General features: G+C 39.2%; 1 protein-coding gene across 7 annotated transcripts in view; it reads left to right on the top strand.

The window, feature by feature from the left end:
• The window catches only part of LOC140482180 (mitogen-activated protein kinase kinase kinase 20-like), a 140,430-nt gene that overhangs the window by 37,752 nt on the left and 76,723 nt on the right, over positions 1-25,955 (top strand). For all 7 annotated transcript variants that reach the window (XM_072579203.1, XM_072579208.1, XM_072579207.1 and 4 more), the window contains exons 8-9: positions 2,526-2,612; positions 23,113-23,187. In XM_072579203.1, coding sequence (XP_072435304.1) covers positions 2,526-2,612; positions 23,113-23,187 — 162 coding nt within the window. The remainder of the gene's footprint in view (positions 1-2,525; positions 2,613-23,112; positions 23,188-25,955) is intronic.

Here is a 25,955-nt window from a genome sequence, read left to right as displayed (position 1 = left end):
AATTAGCACAATATTTATGAGAAATTGAGGATTTTGGACCAAATGTTGGGGGTTAATGCTTACTCAAGTCACAAGCAATCTTGTGTAATTTATGGATAATTTCTAAAAATCCATTTTTATTGACTGTAACAATAATGATCTTTGGTATGATAATATCTAGGCTTTGCTGTGTATATTTAATATGTTCAAATGTGTTTTGATACTTGTGAAGAAAGCCAAATATAGCATTTCAGTAGTTCAGAAAGGAGTTAACTTGGCTATTGATTGAAAAGATGAATCACTAAGCAGATTACTCTGGAGTTTTCATTTTGGGCACAATTGCCCATCCAGGCACACATTTTACTCAAAATTACACAATGTTCACAAATTTTCTGCATATAAATGTGGTATGAACCAGCATGATCTGACTATATCATAGAATGCAATTTTTTAATCACAGGATCAGCATTGTTAACCCAGTGTCTAGAATGCCAGTCAATTTTTAATAACTGAATATAACTTCAAAAAATTTGTGATGGATTCTTTACAAGTTTGTGTTGGTGTAGGCAGTCAGTTTCGCAGTAAATTAAAAGGATACCTATTTTCAGAAGTTTTCAAGACTACCCCTATCAGTGTCCTCTTGCCTTAAAAAAAAAAGCTTAACTTTTAAGACCTTGCTTGAAGGCCTTTCGACGGCACAGTGGCTCAGTGGTTAGCACTGCTGTCTCACAGCGACAGGGAACCCGGGTTCAATTCCCGCCTCGGGCGACTGTCTGTGTCTCCCCGTATCTGCGTGGGTTTCCTCTGGGTGTTCAGTGCATTAGTCAGGGGTAAATATAGGGAAATGGGTCTGGGTGGATTACTCTTCGGAGGGTCAGCGTGAACTTGTTGGGCTGAAGGGTCTGTTTCCATACTGTAGGGAATCTAAGTAAGTTATTAGTGCAAACTCTCAATTGCAAATTCATGAGCTAGTAATTTTCTGATCTTTCTGCCATGTGAATTCTTGTTAAATATCTTGCTAAAGTTCACCTAGTCGAATCAAATATTTTACCAGAATCAACTCCTCTTGTTCCCTCTTTGAAAAGTTAATTTATTCAGACATGACCTTCCCTTTAAAAATCCAGATTGACTATCCTCCATTTGCAAATGGTGATCTATTCTGTCCGAAACTTTTCCAAATTAGACCACCTTGTCTATAATTACTTTGTGTACCTCTTGCTCCATTTTGACATGATGGTAAAATTAGTGGTCCTCTGACCAGCTTTCTATTCCTCTGTGCTTTGAGGGGTGATGCCAGAGATGAAACTTTTTTTTTAGCGGCCTGATATATTTTGATCCAGACTCTCTGGTTACTCTATTTTTACAATCTTTAAATATTTTTAAGACAGAGGTGGATAGATTCTTGATTGCTAAGAGGCTGAATGATTATCGGGGCATGCAAGAATGAAGAATAGAGGTTAAAATCAAATCAGCTATGATCTTATTGTGAATGGGTGGGGCAGGCTCAAAAGGACCGAGTGGGCTATTCTCATTCTTGTTTATATGTTTGCAAGGATGCTGAACAATTCAACATTTCATTTCTTTGTATGCATGTTCCATTCAACACTTCATGTGTCAAAAGTCTGCTTAATGCCATCAAAGTAGTAATGCTGCCAGTCTGATTTTGTCTGATCTTCCTTGCCCAGTGGAACAATTTTTTGCTTCACCTGAAGGTCTGTTCCATCATTCTTGCTGCACATTAGCATTATAGCTTGTACTCACTTCATAAATAAACTATTTTTGTACTTCTTCTTCCACTGATAAAACTGAAAATCTCAAATCCTTTCATAACAATTGTCTTGTTGTAGATTACTATTTCTTGGAAGATTGGAGACAGAAAAAGGATGGAATTTTCTTGAGACCCAATATTGGAATTAGCTGGAGTTGCCCAGCCCACATTTGCCTGCAGCACATCCAGTAGCATATTCTTCTTGGGGCAGTCTCTTAACTGATTGTCTCTGGGTTTGCTGCCCTATTAGGGAAGGTGGGCAAGTTTTTGATGCTGCTGATCCAAACAGAAGCCCCATAGCTGAGGAGCATCAGCAAGATGGGTATTGTTGCAACATGCTGGGAAATTAGAGCACCTCAATGGGGAGTTATTCACACAGTTCCACAAAACAATAAGTTAAAGGGATCAAGGCTGGTAGGTCAATCAGGGTAGATGTTTCAAGTCCAATATGACTCCTCATTCTGAAAAGTCAGAATTAATAGTGTTCATTTTGTTTCTCTCCCCACAGATGCTGTCAGATTTGCTGAGTTTAGATATTCTGGCTGTTTGATTAATTCAAATGTGTTGTGACTGTATCAGTCATAATCAGAAAACATAATCTGCAAAGTCCATATTAGTAGATCTGCATCATTACCAAAGTATTTTTCTTGGATATACTATCATTGAATGTCATTCATTGCCTTAATAGTTACCTGGAAGAGTTGTTGAAATGATCTGCATTTTATGTTTTTTACCAGTGGGTTTAGCTAAATGTTAAAAGGTATACTGTATTTTCCAGGTTCTTTGGGAAATGCTGACAAGAGAAATCCCATTTAGCGGCCTTGAAGGTTTACAAGTGGCCTGGCTAGTTGTGGAGAAAAATGAGGTACTTTTACAATTTTCGATTGTTACAGTTTGTAAAACCTTGTTTATAAAGTTCTGCTTAATCTATTGAAAATACATCATGCACACACACCCTTTCTTTCCTGCCAATCCTCACATCCCCTTCCCTGTAGTGCAGTGATTAATGATTGAGTTTGTACCCCAGACTCTGGCATAGTAATCCACCAAATTTAACATTTCAGATCTTAAACTCAGTTTTAAAAAAAAATTGAAATGTAAAGCTTTTATTGATAAAAGTGAATATGAAACATTTTAGAAACTCCCAACTAGCATATTAAAAGCATATTAAATAATGGAAAGAAAAAGCCAAGTTTGGTCGAGCTTTTTGTCACGATTGGGACATTTCTAAGGCCAATATAAAGGAGAATAACTAGTGATGATTGGTGGCACTTGAAGTCTGGTAAAGGTGTTGTCCAAATGACAGCTTTAAATTGGTCAGCAGGGTACGTCATAGCACACTCTGGATTATTTAAGCAAATGATATCCAGTCATAGAATCCCATCTAGTGTTGACAACGTGTTACGAGTTTTGCAGGCACAAGCCTCTTAGACAAAATCAGTATCGTGTCACTTCAGTTGTTCAAAACGACCATGTTGTTTAATACAATTCACCAGTTTTAAGATGTATAATGACATATCTGGCATCACACTGACTCTGAAATACATTTACATTTTTCATTTGTGAGATATGAAGAATGTGTTCTTGGCTTAATGGCAGAATCCTGTTAATGGTGACAATCCTTATGTTACAACCAAAAAACGAAACTGGTGGAACTCAGTAGGTCTGGCAGCATCTGGGAGAGAAAGTAGAGTTAGTGTTTCAAGTCCAGTGTCCTTTCTCCCAATTTGTATTGCTGATGTATCATAGCAGTGTGAAATAGCTGATGTTCAATTTGTTTTTGAGATCGGTTGTAGACTGAGCACACTTCAGGATGGAGAGACAAGATTAATCAAAGCTTGGAAAGGGGAGGATTGATCAAAGATGGCAAAGATTTGTTGGAGGGTGATCCTTTTTGACTAATTTAATTGAGCTTTTTGAAAAAGTGGGTAAAAACAATGACTGCAGATGCTGGAAACCAGAGTCTAGATTAGAGAGGTGCTGGAAAAGCACAGAGGTTCAGGCAGCATCCAAGGAGCAGTAAAATCGATGTTTCTGGCAAAAGCTCTTCATCAGGAATTCCTGATAAAGGGCTTTTGCCCGAAACGTCGTTTTTACTGCTCCTTGGATGCTGCCTGAACTGCTGTCCTTTTCCAGCACCTCTCTAATATTTTCTGAAAAAGTGACTAGGTATATTGATGAAGGAAGTGCAGTTGATGTGGTGGGTTGTTTTTGTGATTGGGAACCTGTGACCGTGTGTGTACCACAATGGATCAATGATGGTACCTTTGCTGCTTGTTATGTATGTTAACAACTATAACGTGAATGTTGAATGTTAGTAAACTTGCAAATGACAGGAAAATTGGTGATATTGTTGATAGTAAGGAAGATTATTTGCAGGCTATGATCTGATATTGATCAGCAGGAAAATTGGGCAGGGCACTGGTCGGTGGAATTAAATCCTGATAAGTGTGAGGTGTTGCACTTTGGGAGGTCTAATAAGGGAAGGATTTACACAATGTATGGTAGGACTCTCTAGGGAGTACTGAGGAACAAAAGGGCCTTGGTGTACACGTTCCAAAATTCCTGAAGGTGTTAGCACAGATAGACAGGGTGTGAAAAAGGCATACAGAATGCTGGCTTTCATTAGCCGAGGAGTAGAATGTAGGAACAAGGATGTCATCTTACAACTTTACAAAACATTTGGTTAGGCCACACAAGGAATACTGAGTTTGGCAACCAGAACACTGCACACTCGGAAGGACATGTTTGCACTGGAAAGGAGATTCATCAGGAATAAAAAATCATTAGTTATGAGGAGGGACTGGATAGGCTAGGTTTGTTTTCCTTGAAGCAGAGGAGGCTGAGGGGGAGTTTGACTAAGATTTGCAAACTTACAAGACTGAATAGATTGTGAGAATCTCTTCCCCAAAGCAGACATGTTTAATAACAGAGAGCATAAGTTTAAGGTGAGGTATAAGAGGTTTAGAGGGGATCTGAAGAAACATTTTCCCTCCCAGGTGATGGTGGAAATGTGGAATGATCTGCCTAAGAGGGTGGTAAATGTGGGTACTCTTGCAATTTTAGGGTGGTACATGTATGGAATGAGCTGTCAGAGGAAGTGGTGGAGGCTGGTACAATTACAGCATTTAAAACGCATCTGGAGGGGTATATAAGTAGGAAGGGTTTAGAGGAGTATGGGCCAAGTGCTGGCAAATTGGACTAGATTAAGTTAGGATGTCTGATCAGCATGGACGAGTTGGACCGAAGGGTCTGTTTCTGTGCTGTACATCTCTGTAACTATAAGAAGCATCTGGACAAGCACATAAAATGCCAGGGCATATTAGGCTATGGATCAAGGGCAGATAAATAGGATTAATATAGTTTGTGTTGGCATAGACATGTTTTGCCGAAGGATCTGTTTCTATGCTGCATGACTCTCCACGATGAAAGTGGTATTCATAGTTTACATAATAAACAGCAAGAAATTATCTCCTTCAGGTAGCCAGTGTCTTGTAGGATCACTTTACATACAATTTCAGTATCAAGCTCATGGTGAGCAAATGTCTTGGGCCCTCTTTATGAGCATTTAAATTGAAACTATGTGCAGGAACAGATGCTTTGTTTTCAGAGAATACATGATCAGAAAGATTTATTGTGTTTAGTAACATAGCCAAACAACTTCTGTTTCAGTGAATTTGCGGTGCAGGACTATTTCCAATGGATACTGTTTAACATGTGATAATTAATTAAGGTAATATAAATGGCATAAACAGGTCAAATCAAAAAAAATAAAAGTTTATGCATTTCAGGTATAGCTAAGGAATAAATTTGTAACCTAATTACCAATCTGTTCAATGTAATTTTGCATAAATGCTAACTCAGTCATAGGATTCTGTCACACATTTTAGCAAGCCATGAAGCTATTCTCCCTCTCTTAAATAATTAATGTGGAATATAAATTTCTGTACTGTTGTGCTGATACTGGTTTCAAATTAACGGAATAGTGACAGCCATTCTCTGGTTCATTCTTCAGGATAATTTGTGGACCAAACAGTGTCAATCTGTTCCTTGTTTGAATTTACATCAAGCTTGCTAGTTAACTGTCAGTTATTGCTGAACTGATTCCTTCTCCATGCCAATGCCTGTACCATGTCATCCAGTCAGCACACTCTTCTTGTACAGTATAAAATCTTGTTCCTTTTTACATAGGTATTCTTGTGAATGCCCTGATTTGCAAAATGGAAAGCTTTACAAATTGACAGTAATTTTTTCAGCAATGCTCAAGCTCTTTACCACCAAACAACTCTTGCTTCCTGGATGGTTTGTAGGGAACAAGGTCGACAGATAGGTGTCACTTAGGTGTAACGTCAGGTCCACACACCAATACAATTAAATGCCACTTCAGCTGAGTTAGAAAGTCACTTGGTTGCACCAATCAGCTACAAAAAAACATAAGAATAGAATCAGACCAATTACATAGCTACAAACAAGACATTGAGTCGAGACATAACAAACACATGTTCAGCCTAGGAAATCCTCCAAAGTTTTCATCATTAACATCTGGAGACTGGTTCCAGTATTGTTCAAAGTATTCCATAGATGTTCAAGCAATAATTTTGTGTAATATCACAACCTGTCGCCAGCCAGGCTACTCACTTATCACAGGACAGGATAAAATAATTCATCCAGATCCTGGGTAAGGAGGGATGAACTCGCTCGCTTTCCATATCCATGTTTCCCTCAGTTGATTACACTTAGTTTCTAAATTAACTTTGAATTAAATTATCTCCTCCATTATGGATGCCTTTCCCCCAGACCAAATAAATTCATGATTGAAAAGAAACCACTTTAACCAGGCTTTCCTGAGCTTATGGAAGAATACTTTCTCATTACGAAGTGCAAGAAGAAACAATAATGCAACACAGATTAGAAACGAAAGGTGAATCCAAAAAAAGTTTTAAAAAGAAATTTATTCAGCTTAGTCTCTGAATTCTATGAAAGGTAGGTAATATGATGTTGGCTGATACCGGTCACACTGATGTTGCTAGATGAGCAGTTGGTTTTGAGATGCTTGGCTTTGCAATTCAGCTGAAAAGTCTTTGTCCTTTTTCCTTTCAGCAATTTCCTTTTGCTTTCTGGCATCCAGAAAAGAGAGGGCTATTTCCTTTTTTATCTGCAGCATTTAGAGGGGTTTTGCAACTGTGACCTTCACAACACACACTTTTGGCACACACGAACCAGGACTAAAAGTGGGTTTCAGAGACTGTTTGTGTTCTTGAAAAGGAAAGTGCAAACATGCCTCTCATGCAGATTGCTCTTTTTTACTCTAATAGTGTTCCATCTGCAATAATGTACAGGAGATGTCAATTTAGTTTACATGCACTATTGCCTTTGATATCCTTCTCTATGAAGCTTTCTAGACATCCATTGGGTGTGACATTCCAGGGTCTCTCTTGAGACTGAGGATAATCTACACTGATCTTCTGGACATTCTCTGAATCATGTTGCTTAGAATTTAGATTTGCAGTCATTTGGTTTTGGTCGCAGAGTCTGCTTTTAAAAACAACCAGAAGTTCAATATGACTATATATCATAATTTTCATCATAATAATCACATTTATCAAATCATAACCATGCTAAATTCCTAGATTGTCCATGACTAACTCTTCCCCACCAACAAGACAGACCCATCTGAGATGGTGGCACCGTGCTATGCAGTCATTTGGCAGGAGGAATGGCTTTAGGAGTGCTTGATATTGAGGGGCTTAATTCCTTGAAACCTTGTAGCTTCAGATCAGGTATAAACAGGGAAGTAATTTGCAGATTAAGATCGTTTTTGTTCTTTTGTCAGATGTGGGCATTGATGGTAAGGCCACAATTTGTTGCCTATCTAATTGCTCTGGAACTGAGTAGCAGTTCAGAATCAATCACAATACTGTGGATCTGTAGTCACAAGTGGGCCAGACTGTGTAAGCACAGCAGACTTCCTTCACTAAGGGCCTCAATGTAACAGATAGATTTTTTCCAATCATCAGTGTTTATTTAATGATCACTAAGACTACCTTTCAATTCCAGATTTGTAAAAATTAATTTAAATTCCACCTGATGGTGTGATGGGGATTGATGTCATCTGCACTGAGTGCTAACATTGGTCTTGTAACTACTAGTCCACTGACATTACCACAACAGATCTCCCCACATCCTCCATGCTGCTCACTTTTACCCCATGAATAAGTATTTTAATGGGACAAAACTGACAGAAGTATAAGTAGTTATTATGAAGCTACATGCTCTCTGGGTGAGTGCCTTCTCCATCTATATCACCAAGAGCGACTCAGTAGTACCATCAGAGATTGGGTTTGCTGAATCGGGAAAGAAATAGTTGCTAGAATGTAGTTGTAGGAAACAGAATGAGAACAAGGTCATAGGGAGTGTTGCTGAACAAAGAGACCTTGGAGTGCAGGTTCATAGCCCCTTGAAAGTAGAATCGCAGGTAGATAGGATAGTGAAGAATATGTTTGGTATGCTTTCTTTTATTGGTCAGAGCATTGAGTACAGGAATTGGGAAGTCATGTTGCAGCTGTGCAGGACATTGGTTAGGCCACTGTTGGAATATTGTGTGCAGCTCTGGTCTCCTTCCTATCAGAAGGATGTTGTGAAACTTGAAAGGGTTCAGAAAATATATACAAGGATGTTGCCAGGGTTGGAGGATTTGAGCTATAGGGAGAGGCTGAATAGGCTGGGGCGGTCTTCCCTAGAGCATCGGAGGCTGAGGGGTGGCCTTAGAGGTTTATAGAAGACAAAGTCTTTTCCCCAGGGTGGGGGAGTCCAGAAGTAGAGGACATAGGTTTGGGGTGAGAGGGAAAAGATATAAAAGAGACCTGAGTGGCAACTTTTTCACACAGAGGGTGGTACATGTATGGAATGAGCTGCCAGAGGAAGTGGTGAAGGCTAGTACAACTGCAACATTTAAGAGGCATCTGGATGGGTATATGAATAGGAAGGGTGTGGAGGGATATGGGCCGGGTGCTGGCAGGTGAGACTAGATTGGGTTGGGATATCTAGATTAATTTAGAATATCTGGTCAGCATGGACGAGTTGGACCGAAAAATCTGTTTCCTTGCTGTATATCTCTATGACTCTATTTGAGGGAATAATCAACTTAACCTGTCCTAGCCAATCTCATTGTACTAGATACACCTATGTACGGCAATATCTGTAAGAGTGACAATGGAATAATCCCTGTCGAGATCAAGTCTTCTCTTCAAACTGATGGCACCCTTCCAATGTAAGATGCAACACATTCATTGTCTAAAGTGGGATATGTTAAGAATGTAGGGCCATTGAAAAAGAGATTTGTATTTTAACACAATTTATAATCTCATGCCCAGGGTATTCATAATCTCATCAATCTGGATGACCAACCTTTGACTAATATTCAGTGCAGAAGAGCAACAGTAGCTAGTAGCTCCACTATATCATCATATTACATCAGAAAGGTTATATGTATGCTAAAGGGTAAAAATGGCATAAGAGTGCGAGAGTTGTACAGCATGGAAACGGACGCTTTAGTCCAACTTGTCCATGCTGACCAGATATTCTAAATTAATCTAATCCTATTTGCCAGCATTTGACCCATATTCGTCCAAACCCTTCCTATTCATATCCCCTTTTAAATGTTGTAATTGTACAACCTCTATCACTTCCTCTGGCAGCATGTTCTAGCTGGAGCTAGAACAAAGGTATCAGGCCAAAGATCTACAACCTAGCTGGATCAGTTAAGACATGTGGCAAGTATGAAGGAATAACAAGACTTGCAACTTGCATGATTATATCCTCCAACAAGATGGAAGAGCCCAGTATGAGAGTGCAAGGTATTTTCAAAGATCTGCTTCCACAAATGACAAATAGATGATCCTTTTGGGTCTGTACCATCAGAAATGCTATTCTGGCTATTCTTCCACATTACATCATGAATTGACTGAGTGGGCTGACCATGGAAAGTTGCAGGTTGTGGTATTAAAGCCTTTTGCTTCAGAAGTTGCCACGTTCATAGTCTAGCTGTTCAGTAGAGCTACAGGGCAAACAGCAGGACAGAGATATTCCAGACAATTACTGTCCCATCAGCCTTTTTTTTTTCTCATCGGAGTAATGGAAAGTGTTAGCAATGGTGCTGTTAAGTGGCACCTACTTAAAGAATTTCAGCAAGATGCATTTTTGGATCAAAACCAGGACCTGATCAGGCATTAGTGCACAAACTGAATGTGGAGGTTACAGAGCATGATTGCCCCTGACATTAAGGCATCTTTCAACAGTGTTTAGCATTAGGGGGTACAATTAAAACTGAAGCTACTGGGGAACAGTGATGAAGTCTCCAGTCTCTCTTGGCACAAGAAAGATGGTAATTTTATTGGAGGTCAATCATCTCAGTGACTGGACATCTTTGCAAGAGCTTGTGATGGCAGTGCAGTTCAACTATTTTCAGTTGTTTCATCAATGACCTCTCCAATGTAATGTTCAGCTCATTTACAATTCCTCAGATTATTAAGCCTGCGCCCATTTGAAGCAACAACTGGATAATATCCACACTTGGGCTGATTTCGCGGCTTGTAACAATTTTGTCAAACAAATGCGGTCTCTACTTGATATTCAGTGGCAGTACCATCCTACCATCAACATTTCCAATAACTTGTTTCCTTCACAGATGCCGTAAAATTGATGAATATTTCCAGAATTTTGTATCTTTATTAAAAATGTGAAAAAGACTTTTATGTAGAATACTGCACCTTTAAGATGCTGGATCTGCTTTCGAAAGTAGTATTATGGTATTAAAAGTGCTTAGCAAGATGTCTGCACGTTTTGAGAAATAAAAAGGGCTTTTGTGATTCAAAGGAATAACTGAATGCTAATGATAAATCAAATGATTGTAGATGTTTTGGATAGTAGCAAGTTTGGAGAAGATTTGTAGCTCAGATTGATGTAAGTTTGTTCGCTGAGCTGGAAGGTTCATTTTCAGACATTCTGTCACCATACTCGGTAACATCAGTGAACCTCCAGTGAAGCACTGGTTTTATGGTGCACTTTCTATTTATGTGTTTAGGTTTCCTTGTAGTGATGATGTCATTTTCGGTGGGGAGGGCATTCCCTGTGGTGATTCCATTTCTGCTTCTTTTCTCAGAGGGTGACAGAAGGGATCCAAATTGAATTGTTTGTTGATAGAGTTCTGGTTGGAATGCCATTCTTCCAGGAATTCTTTTGTGTGTCTCTGTTTGGCTTCTCCTAGGATGGATATGTTGTCCCAAAACAACAACAAACTGCCACTTCTAGATGTCACAGTAGAGCGAACGGTCAATGGGGAGCTTCAAACCAGCATCTACAAGAAAACAACACACACAGACGAAATACTGAACTACAGAAGCAATCATCCCAATACCCACAAACAAAGCTGCATTAGAGCATTATTTCAACAACCGCCACACACAACAGCGCAGAGGAATATTACCTCTACAGCGTATTCAAAAAGAACGGGTACCCAATGAACACAATCCGCCAATTTCTCAGCAACGACCCCAAACAAGCAGACAAAACCTGTCCAGAAATTCTAGCCACTCTCCCCTACATCAGAGACAGCTCAGAAGTGACTGCCAGGCTACTCAGATTTCCTGGCATCATGGTAGCTCACAAACACACCAACACATTAAAACAACAGCCAATGAACTTGAAAGACCCTATACAAACAACAAGCAAAACGAACGTCATTTACTAAATCCCTTGCAAGAACTGTAACAAACACTACACTGGACAAACAGGCATAAAACTAACCACCAGGCTATATGAACATCAAGTAGCAACAAAAAGACATGATCCACTATCACTTGTATCCTTACATAAAGATGATGAAGGGCGCCACTTTGTCTGAGACAACACATCCATCCTAGGACAAACCAAATAGACACACACACGAGAATTCCTAGAAGCACAGCATTCCAACCAGAACTCTTATCAACAAACAGATCAATTTGGATCCTTTCTATCACCCTCTGAGAAAAAGAACCAGAAATGACATCACCGGAAATAACATTACCAACCCAAGGAAACACATAAATAGAAAGTGGGCCATAACACCAGCGCTTCACTGGAGGCTCACTGATGATGTTACCGAGTATGGTGACAAGACATCTGAAAACGAACCTTCCAGCTCAGCGAACAAACTTACATCCTGATTTGAATATGCCATTTTCTGTATTTTTGGAAGGACTTTCTGATACATTTCACAATTTATCCTAGAAATTATACTGCATCTGTTATAAAATATCGGTTTTTGTTTCTCTGTCGTGAGATGTTATTCTCTTAACAACTAGGATGTATCAAATTTTAACCCTGACGTGGCATGAATTTTGAGAACCTTGCTTAAAAATGAAACTATATAAAATGTATCCAGATGATTTTTCAGGCTTCTATGTGCTGTGTTTTGTTTTTGTTTACATATTTATGGCTTTAGTACCAATTTTTTTCCTCTTCCTGTTATCTGTTATAAAACTTACCCTGTATGCAATACTGATTTGTCTATTTGCGTTTCATTGGCACTTGGAAATTGAGTCAGTTCTGCAGGAATATCGAACGATAATTTGTATTTCTGCCCACTGTTTGAAACTGAGAAAAATGTGCCAACTCACATTAGAAGCGTGCTGGTTTTGAATTTTTATAACTTCTACATTTACTAAAAATGGAATCCACTGGCTCTTTAAATGGAATCAACTCTCTCTCATTAGAACTTACTGATTATTTGTTGCACATCTATTCGAGTTAGGATTGCACAAATAAAATTTGAAGAACAAACAACAATGTTTTAGTTTATAAAACAGAACTCCATAAGCAATGTTTTTTTAAAATATCTAACAGGGAGGAATCCTTTGGTCATTACTTAGGACAGGGATACTCTCATCTTCAGCCAAGTCATCTGTAAATATTGATGCAATCTTCAGTACTCGCATAGATATTGACATACATCCAGGAGCCCCACTCCTTACACCCTGAAGGCTCTAGCTATCCAAAGAAAAAGTGTAGTTAATTCAATGATAGTGTGACCAATTGAAATACCGTGCTAATAAATCAATTTCCATCAGGACCTTAAATATCCAAGGGGCCTGGTTTTAACACCTATAAATCAAGGCATGACCCAAATCTTATTCTCATAATGAAATCCTTGTAAAGTTGTTGGAAAATTATGGTGTGGGAAGCTTGTCACAAAGCAGACCCACTGTTAAGATACTGTGAAGTACTCCTCCTCAGGTAGATTGCGGTCAAGTTTCGAGTCTTCCAACTCTCAAATGGTGATATATCTCCCTAGCTATTTGTCAATATTTCTGACAACTGATGAGTCACCAACAGTGACTAAGTTCCAGTGGACCCTTCCTTTGTTCTTATTAGGTTGGCACATCTTCCCAATTTTCATCTTTCCTCAGCCTTCCTGATAGAGTAATGGAGTCATAGAGATGTAGAGCACGGAAACGGACGCTTCAGTCTAATCGTCCGTGCCGACCAGATATTCTAACTTACTCTAGACCCGTTTGTCAACACTTGGCCGAAATCCCTCTAAAAGCGCAGCAGGTCAGGCAGCATCCAAGGGCAGCGCATTTCCGGCAACACATTTTTCAGCTCTGATCTCCAGTATCTGCAGTCCTAACTTTCTTGCAGCCCCTCTAAACCCTTTCTATTCCTATACCTGTCCAGGTGCGTTTTAAATCTGCAATTGTACCAGCCTCCTCCACTTCCTCTGGTAGCTTATACCATACATGTACCACCCTCTGTGTGAAAAAGTTGCCCCTTAGGTCCCTTTTATATCTTTCACCTCTCACCCTAAATCTATGCCCTCTATTTCTGGGCTCCCCACCTCAGGGATAAGACCTTATCTATTTATCCTATCCATGTCCCTCATGATTTTATATACCTTGATACAGTCACCCCTCAGCCTGGTCCACTTCACAGAAAACATCCCCAGCCTATTCAGCTCTAATTCTCCAACCCGGGCAACATCCTTGTACATCATTTCTGAACCCTTTCAAGATTCACAACATTCTTCCAGTAGGAAGGAGACCAGAATTGCACGCAGTATTCCAAAAGTGGCCTAACCAATGTCCAGTAAAGCCGCAACATGACCTCCCAACTCCTATACTCAGTACTGTGACCAATAAAGGAAAGCATACCAAACACCTTCACTATCCTATCAATCTGTGACTCTATTTTCAAGGTATTGTGAACCTGCACTTTAAGGTCTCTGTTCAGCAACACTTACCAGGAGCTTACCATTAAGTGTATAAGTCCTGCTCTGATTTGCTTTTCCAAAATGCAGCACCTCGCATTTATCTAAATTAAACTCTGTCTGTCTATTGGCTCATCTGATCAAGATCCTGTTGTAATCTGAAGTAACCATCTTTGCTGTCCACTACACCACCTATGTTGGTGTCATCTGTAAACTTACTAACTATACTTCCTGTGTTCACATCCAAATCATTTATATAAAAGATTAAAAGTAGTAGACCCAGCACCAATTCTTGTGGGATATTGCATACCAACACTCCTTCCTCCCAAATGATATCACTCTCCAGATTTCCACATCCCTCGTACAATTGCTACATTCGCATCAAGGGCTGCAAGGTCTAAGTGACCTATTCCATCTCCAAATCCATGCCTAAACCCTGGTATCCAGTCTGGTGGGCCAGCGTTTTAACACTGTTGCTTTTTTGGGATACAGTGGGTGTTTTAATGGGCTAAAAAGATAGAGACACAAAGACAGAGATTGCTGGAAAATATCAGCAGGTCTGGCAGTATCTGTGGGGAGAAATCTGAATTAACATTTTAGGTCCAATGACTCCTAAGAGCTGTCAGCATTAACCATCTGTCTTCTCAAGGGAATTAGGAATAAATAAATGGCCTTACCAGCGATGACTATATGCTATTAATTAGGTTTTTAAAAATTTGTCCAGCATATTCACTAGCTTCTAGACAGTCTGCATTAATCACTGATTAAAACCTGATCAGTAATAGGAGTTATGTAGAGTTATGTGAAGACATTGGGTGATGTAGAAAATATCCACAGGGCATTGTTAGTACCTTGGGAAAAATACTTGTGCTCAGTTAATTTTGTCAAATTAAAAAGATTAAATATTTCCATACCTGATTTGATGTATATATGGCAAAAGTTGCTAATGAGTCTCCAACAACCCCCTTCAAAATCAGCCAGTTCTTTGCTCAAAAGAAATTTCAAGCTACATTTGATAGCCAAATCACTCACTCCACAAAAGAGAGCTAAAATAAAATTTTGCAGGATTACTTAAAACAAAAAGTAAACAGAACACCCATACCTTCCACCTTAGACGCTGGGAGAAATCTCAATATGCTGGAAAGAGCAGACTGCATTGTGCAAGAAGGCACTCTTGTCAGCACTTAACCTAGCAGCTGTTCACTTTGATACCAATGAGAAATTGGAGAAAGGCTGATTGCTTCCCACTCAGCCTAGAGAAGAAGAGTGGTTGTGCTAATCAACAAACGCTTTCTCTTCAATCTGGAGGCGAGTAGTGTAAAATTTCCAATTTTAATACAATATTGAATGGCAGCAAATTCATATGATACAAAATGGCTCTATGTTCACCACATCACTACTCCTCTTACCCTGTCCATGTATGGAAGGCATAATGATTGTGAAGCTAAACTGTCTTTTGCCCACAATGGGAAACTGTAAGCAAGTGCAGAGAATCCAAGCTAACCTCAAAGCAATGTAATGACTTGAGCTTGAAGTTGTTGGCGGACCCTACAGCTTACAGAGGTGGAAGTGGCCTGTAGCATAACTAATAAAAGACATCTCTAAGATGTACTAGTTCTTGATATTATACCACATGGTCCCAAGTCATGAAAAAGAACCAACAGTCACTTTGGACTATAACCCACTTACGACTGAATTATGCTTCTGCCTGATACAAACCAATCAAAAGTCTTGTAAAGCTGAAAACAACTGTGGATACTATAGTGTAATGTTGTGGTCAGGCTGCCATCTTTATCTTGCTAAGGGGAAGTAAAGAGATTAGTGATTCGGGGATCTAGAACAGAAAGTGAATTTAAACTCCTAATGCTGAAAACGCCTTGATGGTGGCAAGGAGAGAATTAAACAACTTAGCAATAGTTGCTGAAAACGCCTCTAGTAAATGGGATCTAGATATTTTCACAGTAGTAAGCTAAAGAATCATCTCTCACACAGTTTAAGCCAGAAAATGCATAAAAGTACATTGTGTGTAAATGATCCAGTGGTAACTTTACCACTACAGGTGCTGAGAAAGGATTTACACCTGTAGTGTTCTCTTAATAAAATGTGCTACAGGAGCTTTAATAATACTTAACAAATCTCTGCCTTCCATCAACCAGTGAACTCCATCTACAACTAAAAGCTACTAGTGTGGGAACATCGAAGGAGTTGATCGTAAACCTTCTGAATTTCAGATTCACTTCCATCCAAGGCCTAAAAGGATCATTCCAAATCTAGCAGAGATTTACAGTAGCGCCTCGACATAAGAACGACCCTGTTCATAAACAAATCAGTTTACAAACAGCATTGTACATAGAATTTTGCTTCAACATATGTACAAAATGCAAGGTACGAGCAGTTCGTCTTTGGAGCGTGCGCTGTGAACATGGGAAAAATTGATTCAGTTCACGAACTTTTCGGTTCGCGAACCATGTCCCGGAACGGATTAAGTTCGTAAGTCGAGGCGCTACTGTACTTGCATAGCAAGTTTTGAGAAGATTTGTAGCTCAGGTTGAGGTTTTGGACGTACGGATGAGGAAGGACACCACATCAACTGGGACAACACATCCATCCTAGAACAAGCCAAACAAAGACATGCACGAGAATTCCTAGAAGCATAGCATTCCAACTGGAACTCTATCAACAAACACTGAGTTAGACCCCATCTGCCACCCCCTGAGAAAAGGAACAGGAAGTCACCTCACCACAGGAAATGACATCACCAACCCAAAGAAACCCAAACATATAAATGGAAAGCAGGAATTTTCAGCATTGCTTCGCCTGAGGCCTACTGAAGATGTTACCTAGTAGAGTAATGGAATGTCTGGAAATGAACCTTGCAGCTCAGCAAGCAAACCTACATCCATTTACTTGCATATCCTTGAACTTCATTTGTTGGATCTGTTGCTCGCAATGTGGTCTCCTCTACATCAGAGAGACCGAGCACAAACTTGCAGAATGGTCCAGGGACCCTCTCTGGGCCGTATGCACCAATTGATTCCATCTTTTTGTAGCCATCCATTTCAACTGCCCCTCCCACTCACTCCATGACATGTCCATTCTTGGCCTCTTCCTCCACCTCAACAACGTCACCCACAAACTGGGAGAGGAACACCTCATCTTTTGCCTCGGGAGCCTACAACCACAAAGCCTCAACATTGAATTCATCAATTTCCAAATACCCCCTCCACCCACCTGTCCCAGATCCAACCCTCCAACTCGACTCCACCCTCTTACCTGACCTTCCTATCCGTCTTCCTTCCCACATACCGGCTCCACACTTCCCACCGACCTATCACAATCACCTCCTAGCTTTGCCCACCTATTGCCATCCTAACTACCTTTCCCCCAGCCCCATCCCACTCCCCCACTTATTTCTTAGCCCCTTCCCCGCTCCAGTCCTAATGAAGGGTTAAGCCTGAAACATCGACTCTGTTAAGATTGCCATACTATTAAGATCAATTTCAGAAGAGCCAACGTAGTCCTACTTTGGTCCTTGACCACTAGAGGACCCATTGCAATGAGCAGGCTAGTGTAAAACTTGTTACCAGCTTCAGGAAAATGCTTTCCTTTTTTAGGTTCTGGGAAGATTTTAGCAGTTCTGAAAATGTCAATATAATGCTTCAAGTGAGGATAGAGAGAGAAAGCAGGAAACTAGAACAATAAATCTGACATCTGTCATGGGAAAATGCTGGAATCCATTAAGGAAGTAGTAGACATTAGAAAAACCTAATACAGTCAGATTCAACATGGTTTTCTGAAATAAAGTCATGTTTGACAATTTTGTTAGAATTCTTTGACAATATTACAAGTAGTATGGATAAAGGAAAACCAGGAGATATGGTATATTTGAATTCTCAAAAGGCAATTATTAAGATTTCACGTAAAATGTTATTGCGCAAGAGGTGTTGGGGATAATACCTCTACGGTACAGGAGTGGCCAGTCAAAATAGAGCAAATAATTGGGATAAATGAGTCATTTTAGGATTGATAAATTGTAACTAGTGAGGGGTACCACTGTGATCAGAGATGAAACCTCACTATTTACTGTCTATATTAATGACTTGACAAAGTGTATTGCTGCCAGATTTGCTAACAATAAAAAGGTAGGAAAAACACTTGTGAGGAGGAGTCACAATTCTGCAAAGAAGTTTTGATTGAATAAGCAAGTGGGGAAAATTTGGCAAATGGAGCATAATGTAGAAATAGGATGATGTGTACTTTGGAAAGAAGAACAGGAATTCAGACTGTTATTTAAATCAAGGAATTGTAGAATACAGAAGCAAACTGTGTCTGGGTGTCTTCAAGGTTAGCAGCAGGTACAACAAGTAATTAGGAAGGATAATTATTGGTGAAGAGATTGGCTATGAAAGTAGGAAAGTCTTGCTATAACTCTAAATGGTATTGCTGAGACTCCACCAAGAATAATGTGTATTTTGATCTCCTAACCTCGTAAGGGATAAACTTGCATTGAAAACAATCAGGGAAGGTTCATTAGGTTGATTCCAGTGAAGCAGTTGTCCAGTGAGGAAAGGTTGAGCAGTTTGTTCCTGTATCCATTGGCATTGAGAAGGATGAAACATGATCATATGGGGACATATTAGACTCTGAAGATACTTGATAGAGTAGGTGCAGAAAGCATATCACCCCCATAGAGAAATCTAGGACTGAAGCAAACAATTTATAAATGCGGTCTCCATTAAAGATAGAGATTAGAAATTTCTTGTGTGAGACATATTAATCACGAGAATTTTCAGCCCAGTGGAAGCTGGAGAATATATACAAGATAAAGTTAGACTCCCTTGTGGATCAAAAATCTGTTTGTATTTATGGAAGACCAGGCAGAAAAATGAAGTTACAGCCAGAATTTGTTATTTGACAATCTCACTGAATGATGGACTAAGCTTGAGGACAAATGACCTACACCTGCTCCTATTTCCCGTATTTCTATGAAATGTAACCCTCTGTACCTCAACTGTGTTTGTAAAATGTAAGCAAAATGCTAAATGAACAGGAGTGTACATGGTACAAACACAGAGACTGCTGGAGAAACTCAATATTTCTGGCAGTATCTGTGAATTGAGAAAGAAGGTTAATGTTTTGATTACAATATGGCTCTGTGAGGTTCAGAAGTCACTGCATATAATGCCATGTAAAGCAGTTGTGTTAATGAATGTATTGTTTGCTTCATTATGCAACTCCCAAGCTCAAATCAAGACCCTCATTTCAAAGCCTCTACCTTGTACAAACTGCTGTGCTGAATTATTTACAAGTAATTAGCTTATAGTGCTAGATTGCTTTTTGAAATGGGTGAACATCATGCAAAAATTGGATAAACAGGTTTGTTTCTTTGCCTTAGATAATAATTCAGTAAATGTCTCTATGCTATAAATTTGAATAAATGGAGGGACAAGGAACAATGGGATTACAGTTCCTGGAATCATAGAATTCCCATTGTATGGAAGTTGGCTGTTCAGCCCATTGAGTCTACTCTGGCCCTCTCAAAAGCATCCCACCCTGACCCACAACCCTGCATTCCACATGGCTAATCCACTTAGTCTACACGTCGCTGGATGCTATGGGCAATTTAGAATGGCCAGTCCATCTATGCTAAACTGAAGCATCCGGCAGAAACAACGCAGACACAAAAACGTGCATACTCCAGACAGACAGTTGCCTGAGGGTGGAATTGAATCTGGGGTCCCTAGTGCTATGAGGCAGCAGTGCTAACCACAGCCACCATGCCATCTAAATCAGTCAGGGTCCCATTGAATGGTGGAACACACTCTCAGGGTTGAACAGGCCGACTCCTGTTCCACTGAATGGACAATATGCTATAGTCTGTCTTGCTCTAACAGATAAAACAGCATTGGAATTTTAATGGCACAATTAAACGTGGTTAATTTCCAGTCATTCAGTCATATTAGAGGGATAATTAATTTTGAAAGTCATCTGAATTTTCATCAGTGTAGCTAGTCTCCATGGCCAGTTTTGCAGAAAATAAAAACCTGAAATCCGTGATACCAAGAAATTAATAGGAAGAGGACTGCTACCTTCACTTCAAATGCCTGGGGTCCATAAGAATAGACACCAATAATTGCCGCAAGTACTGGACCTGTGCAGGAAATGAAAAATAATTTCAAAAGATACAGCTGTTATTTTGTTTAAATCCTTAGAAATTAAAGTACTACAGAGCAATAATAAATTATGAATACAGCAAAATAAATTGTTATCAATCGAATGCATTGGATTTTGCAAATTGTTATATAAATGTAAAATGGAGTGCTAACTATGCGCTTTATGATATTATTTCTCATATAAGTCATGCACCACCTCCCAATCTGATTTTCTCCTGAGCTAATGCCTGGCAACTGTTACCTTGCAGAGTGCAGGTCAATCTACTTGTTTTCTTCAAAACTCCAGCCCCTACATTTTTTCCCTTCCTGCTGAGCTGCAGTCGCCCCTTGCATTTTCTACATATCAAACCCCAAGAGTCTCCAGTATCTCAGCTTCTATCAAACAGAAACAGCGATAACCTTGACTTCACTTCAAACATATTTTATTGGTTACAAAGTATGTTGTGGTGGCCTGAGATTGTGGAAAATGAGATGTAAATGTGTCTTAATTATTAGTAGCATTTCAGTATTATTAAGATAATAAACTGATTACTAGAATTAATAGATGTAATTTCTAAATTGATATCCCAATTTGAAGATTCACATTTAGAGCTCATCTACATATACACTTGTACTGTTAGGCTCTATCATCAGCATTGGGCCTAGCTTCGCCACAATTTGTTCCTTGGCCAGTGTTGCTTGCAGGTTCCCCATTACCCACAGCCTGCATATTGCCTTAATGTTCACCCCTACACTGTTTAAACAGGATTGCAGAAGATCAATTAGAAAAGTGTAAATGTACAGTGGAACCTCACTAATGCTATTTACATGTGGATGCAAGGAGAAACTAATCATCTGGCGTAAGAATAGAAATACAATCTGGGTTAAGGCCCTGTAAACTCATTTTTGAGGAAGGATTGCTATTGAAGATACTAATCTATATTCAAATGATTGACTTGTATGATCCCAGCATTTTTAAATTTGAGGTGTTCAATTTTTTTGGTTAGTTATTTTTTCCCCCAGTGATTGATTCCTTGCCCAATGTTGCATACATGTGTACCATATTCTTGCAATTTTACAATGAAGTCAATTTTCTAATTTAGATACTACTCCCAAAATACTAAGTAATGTACTGAGAAATATAAGTTGTGTATCACATGTTGGAGTGGTACTTTGGTGTTTTTGTCAACTGGAACTGTATTGCAATCAATGTTTGAGTTCCTCAACCCCACCCTACTGTATCTTCCTCCCTCTTTCACATAGCTGGGCTGAATCTAGGTTGCCCTTAATATAAATGCACGATCAACTACATATGCAGAAACATCTTACATGTTATCTTGTGCCCAGGGATTGAGTGAAGCTGCTTCTTTATTTTTAATTAACTGAAAACCATAGGTACATCATTTCAAAATGTAAAGTATATGCAGTTTTGTTTCAGTAAACAGTACTATCAGCAGTGAGATGAGCGTGCATAGGACATTTCAGTGGCTGCCAAATGGAATAGACTTACATGTAATAATTCCTTATTGTGTTGTTTATCTACTAGTTAAATATTCTCCTGATTGCTGATGTGTAACTATGAGCATGTGATGTCAACCACTGATAATCAGCTTTCCCTCCAAGGAGACAAAAACAGAAATTGCTGGAAAAGCTCAGCAGGTCTGGCAGTATCTCTGGAGAGAAATCAAAGTTGATGTTTCGAGTCCAGTGAGGAAGGGTCACTTGACCTGAAACATTAATTATCATTTCTCTCCAGAGATGCTGCCAGATCTGCTGAGCTCTTCCATCAATTTCTGTTTTTGTCTCTGGTTTACAGTATCCACAGTTCTTTTTATTCCCTCGCAGGAAGTGTGTATGTGCAGCCGCTTCAAAGTTCTGCATACAGTGATTGGTATTGACGCACCAGTCACAGCATTGCCTTCAGATTCTGGATGTCTCTTGGGTAGAATGGGGAAATTTGGCCAGCTCACTATTTTCTTATTGCCCATGTATATATTTAGTGAGAAAATGAGCAGACATATCAGCAATGTTTCATTCATTTCAACAGTTCACCATCCCTCTCTAAAAATTGCTGCTAAAGTTAAATCTCATTACAAACTTATTACAAATGTAGACAAAAGAACTGAATTCTGCAGGTGAGGTGAGAGTGAATGCCCTTGATATCAAGGCAGCATTTGACTGAGTTTGGTGTCAAGGAGGCCAAGAGAAACTGGAGTTGATCAGAATTGATGGGGGAGAGCTCTTCACTGGTCAGAGTCATACCTCAACCAAACGAAGATGCTTATAGTTATTCGATGCCAATAATTTGGGTTACAGGACATCACTGTAGGAGTTCCTTGGGTTTTTCTTGTCCTAGCCTCAACTACCTTGATTATCCATCATCATGTCAGAAGTGGAGATTTTCACTACTTTCTCAGTATTCAGTACCATTTGTGACACTTAAGGTACTGAAGCAACCGTGCCAACACACAATGAAATATGAGCAACCTTCATGCTTTGGCCGATGAATGGAATGTAACATTGCTTTCACGTGTGTACCAGGTAATCATTATTTCGAGAGAGAGAGAGAATCTACCCATCTTTTCTTGACATTCAGTGACATTACTATCAATGCATCACACGACATGGCAATATTTCATCAAGCCTCCATTGATAGCTCTTTCCAAACTCATGACCTCTGCCACCTGAAAGTTTCCCTCCAAACCATATAGCATCCTAACTTGGAGCTATATTGTTGCTTGTTCACTGTTTTTGGTTCACAATTCTGGAACTCTTTCCTAGATGACATGAACTGCAATAGTTCAGCATCGACTTCTTGAGGGCAATTAGGGACTACCAACATGTTGTCCTTGCCAACAATGCTCACATCCTGAAAGGAAATTAACAGGTTCCCAGTTTGATTGATTCCATTATTAGTGCTTTTTTTGAAGGATTACCTTTGTGTAATACATGTGCTATTTTTATTACAGAGGTTGACCATTCCGAAGGGCTGTCCTGCCAGTTTTGCGGAACTCCTGCATCAGTGCTGGGAAACAGATCCCAAAGTGCGTAGTGAGATTTAAAAGATTTTTTTTAATATTGAATGAATGCTGTTGATGACAGTTGGTTTGGGAGGAAAAAGAGACAGTTGAGGAGGTTCTGCTGTTACTTTACATTATTATTTAATACAAGATTTGCAGTCTTTGATGACCCTTGTTTTCATGGGCCAAATTAATCTCCATTTGACTTTCTGTAAATTAAATAAACAGAAGAGACCATTTCTCAGTGGTGATGGATCTATTTTAGAGTTCCCTTGGGATCATCTACTGTATAAAATGGTGCCCTTTATTAATGTTCCAGTGATATATGACAATGAACACATCGTAACCATCTGTATTTTTGTTTTTAGACCTCCAAAAATGTTGATAGGTTCCACAAATGTAACCATTTATAAATATAGTTCCTTCACACATCCAATGCAATGTTCCTAAAATGTACTGATTGAGAGGTACAGCAACTTACTGTGTTAAAAGTGTAAAGAAAGAAACAGCTGTGATTCAGTCGTTTATGGTGGTTTTATTTTGCAATCGTGTTACATTATACCAAACTCCAGGGCTCTTAGCTCCCAATTATGTTACTCACCTATTGTGGCTCTCCATATCCCGTAGGAGGTCAGCTTGAGAATACTGCCTTGCTTTCCTGTCCATGCATGCAGCAAAATGATGTCACTCTAGCTCTTAGTTTCTATCAGTTTCTAATTGGGCAGCTTGCCATGATCAGCAGTGTGCCACATTTCAGAGTCGCCACTATCCTTCTCCAAGCTACTATTACTAAATAGAACTGCACACTACCCTCCTGTACAAATACAATCAGCATCAATTATCTGAAAAATCAAGTACTATTCTTGCAGAAAATTACTGACGATCTTCACCACTTAGTGTGGATGGACTGTATTCTTGCTGCTGACATTGATGTCGTGACTCACATGTAATAGGCCAGAAGTGGAGTCAGTGAATGTGGCAGCAGCTTTCAAGATGGACACAACAGTGGTCTACTGCTGTCAGAATAATGAAGGTCATATTTATGAGTGCAGCTGCCAACAGGAGTACTGTGCACTTACTATCAGCTACTCACTTTTAACATAAAATTACTTCTAGAACTTTTGAGTCTGCTGGACTTCACCAAAATAATTTTAGATTCTGATATTTTGCTGTCGGACCATTTTTATTTAGCATTTGGCTATTTAAAATAATGTATTTGTGGGCATTTCCTTTTCAAATTTGTATTCTTGTTAGAGGTCAGTGCTTTACATATCCTCTTTCCTCTCTTTGGAAAGGAATAGTTGTACTGTCAATCACAGTTATCATGTTATGAGTTTGTTTGTTACAGAAGTGGATTAAATGTCACTGCAACATTGGTCACTGTTCTTGAAGCTGTAGAAAATTACTAGCTTTGACATGCTGATTCAGTACTAAAAGGTGTAAACATTGTTAAGAAAATAAAATAAACAACTATAGTGCTATGATTACCCATAAATAAACAACCATTTAATTAATTAAGAGCATGAGAACAGATCATTAAGTTCTAACACCATTCAGTGAAATCGTAGTTGATTTGTAACTTGACTCCATCCATCTACCTTGGTTTTAAACTCCCTTGTCAAACAAAAGCCTATAGGTCTCAGATTTAAATTTCCTATTGAGCTGGCATCTACTGCTTTCTTGTGGGACTGGTTTCCTTGCTTCCACTATCCCTTATTTGAAGAAGTATTGCCTAAGTTATGACAATAGACAATAGGTGCAGGAGTAGGCCATTCTGCCCTTCGAGCCAGCACCACCATTCATTATGATCGTGGCTGATCATCCTTAATCAATATCCTGTTCCTGCCTTATCCCCATAACCCTTGATTCCACTATCCTTAAGAGCTCTATCCAACTCTTTCTTGAAAGTATCCAGAGACTTGGCCTCCACAGCCTTCTGGGGCAGAGCATTCCATCCACCCACCACTCTCTGGGTGAAGAAGTTTCTCCTCAACTCTGTTCTAAATGGCCTACCCCTTATTTTTAAACTGTGTCCTCTGGTTCAGGACTCATCCATCAGCGGAAACATGCTTCCTGCCTTCAGAGTGTCCAATCTTTTAATAATCTTTCTCCTCTGAAATGCCTGGCTATGATTCTATTTATTTTCTAATCAACCTGTTCAGAGATGTTATTACATACCTCTGGAGTAGGTGGGATTTGAACCCAGGACTCCTGGCTCAGAGTAATGCTACTATGGTTATGAACCCTTCAAGTTGCCAAATAAAATTTTCTATGTAGCCTAGTAACATTCTTCAAATTCCTAAAAAATGATGAAATCCTCCCTTTAATCTTCTTTATTCTATGGAATACAACCTGTTATGATCACTGAGACTGAAAATTTTAAAGTAAAATTTGAAGTTCCAGTTCACAACTGAAAGGATAACACAAGATTTTATGTTTTACAACATTTATAGTACAGTCTAAAGGTACGATTAATTAATACTATTCTTGTAGGCAATTGACACTTGAATGTTCTGTGGTGACATGAATGCTTAATTTAAATAAGAAAACCATTTCGCAGTTACACTTTACAAATACCTTATGTATCATTCGATTCCCGAAGACCCAGCCCAAAGTGATTCTTGTCTCCATCCAGTTTACATTGTACCTTTCTTTTCCCACCCTGGCAACTTCTAACCCCAAAATAATCAAGCAGTCAGTCATTCACAGTGAGCATTTTTCTAATGAATCACTTCCAGCTGGTAAATCTTTCAGCCTTGACTCATCTATCACAAATTTGATCTTTTCAATCT

Source organism: Chiloscyllium punctatum, chromosome 10, assembly GCF_047496795.1.
Source record: "Chiloscyllium punctatum isolate Juve2018m chromosome 10, sChiPun1.3, whole genome shotgun sequence".
Classification (NCBI taxonomy): domain Eukaryota; kingdom Metazoa; phylum Chordata; class Chondrichthyes; order Orectolobiformes; family Hemiscylliidae; genus Chiloscyllium; species Chiloscyllium punctatum.
Note: the sequence above shows the minus strand (reverse complement) of the source record. Positions and strands in the feature narration are given on the sequence as shown.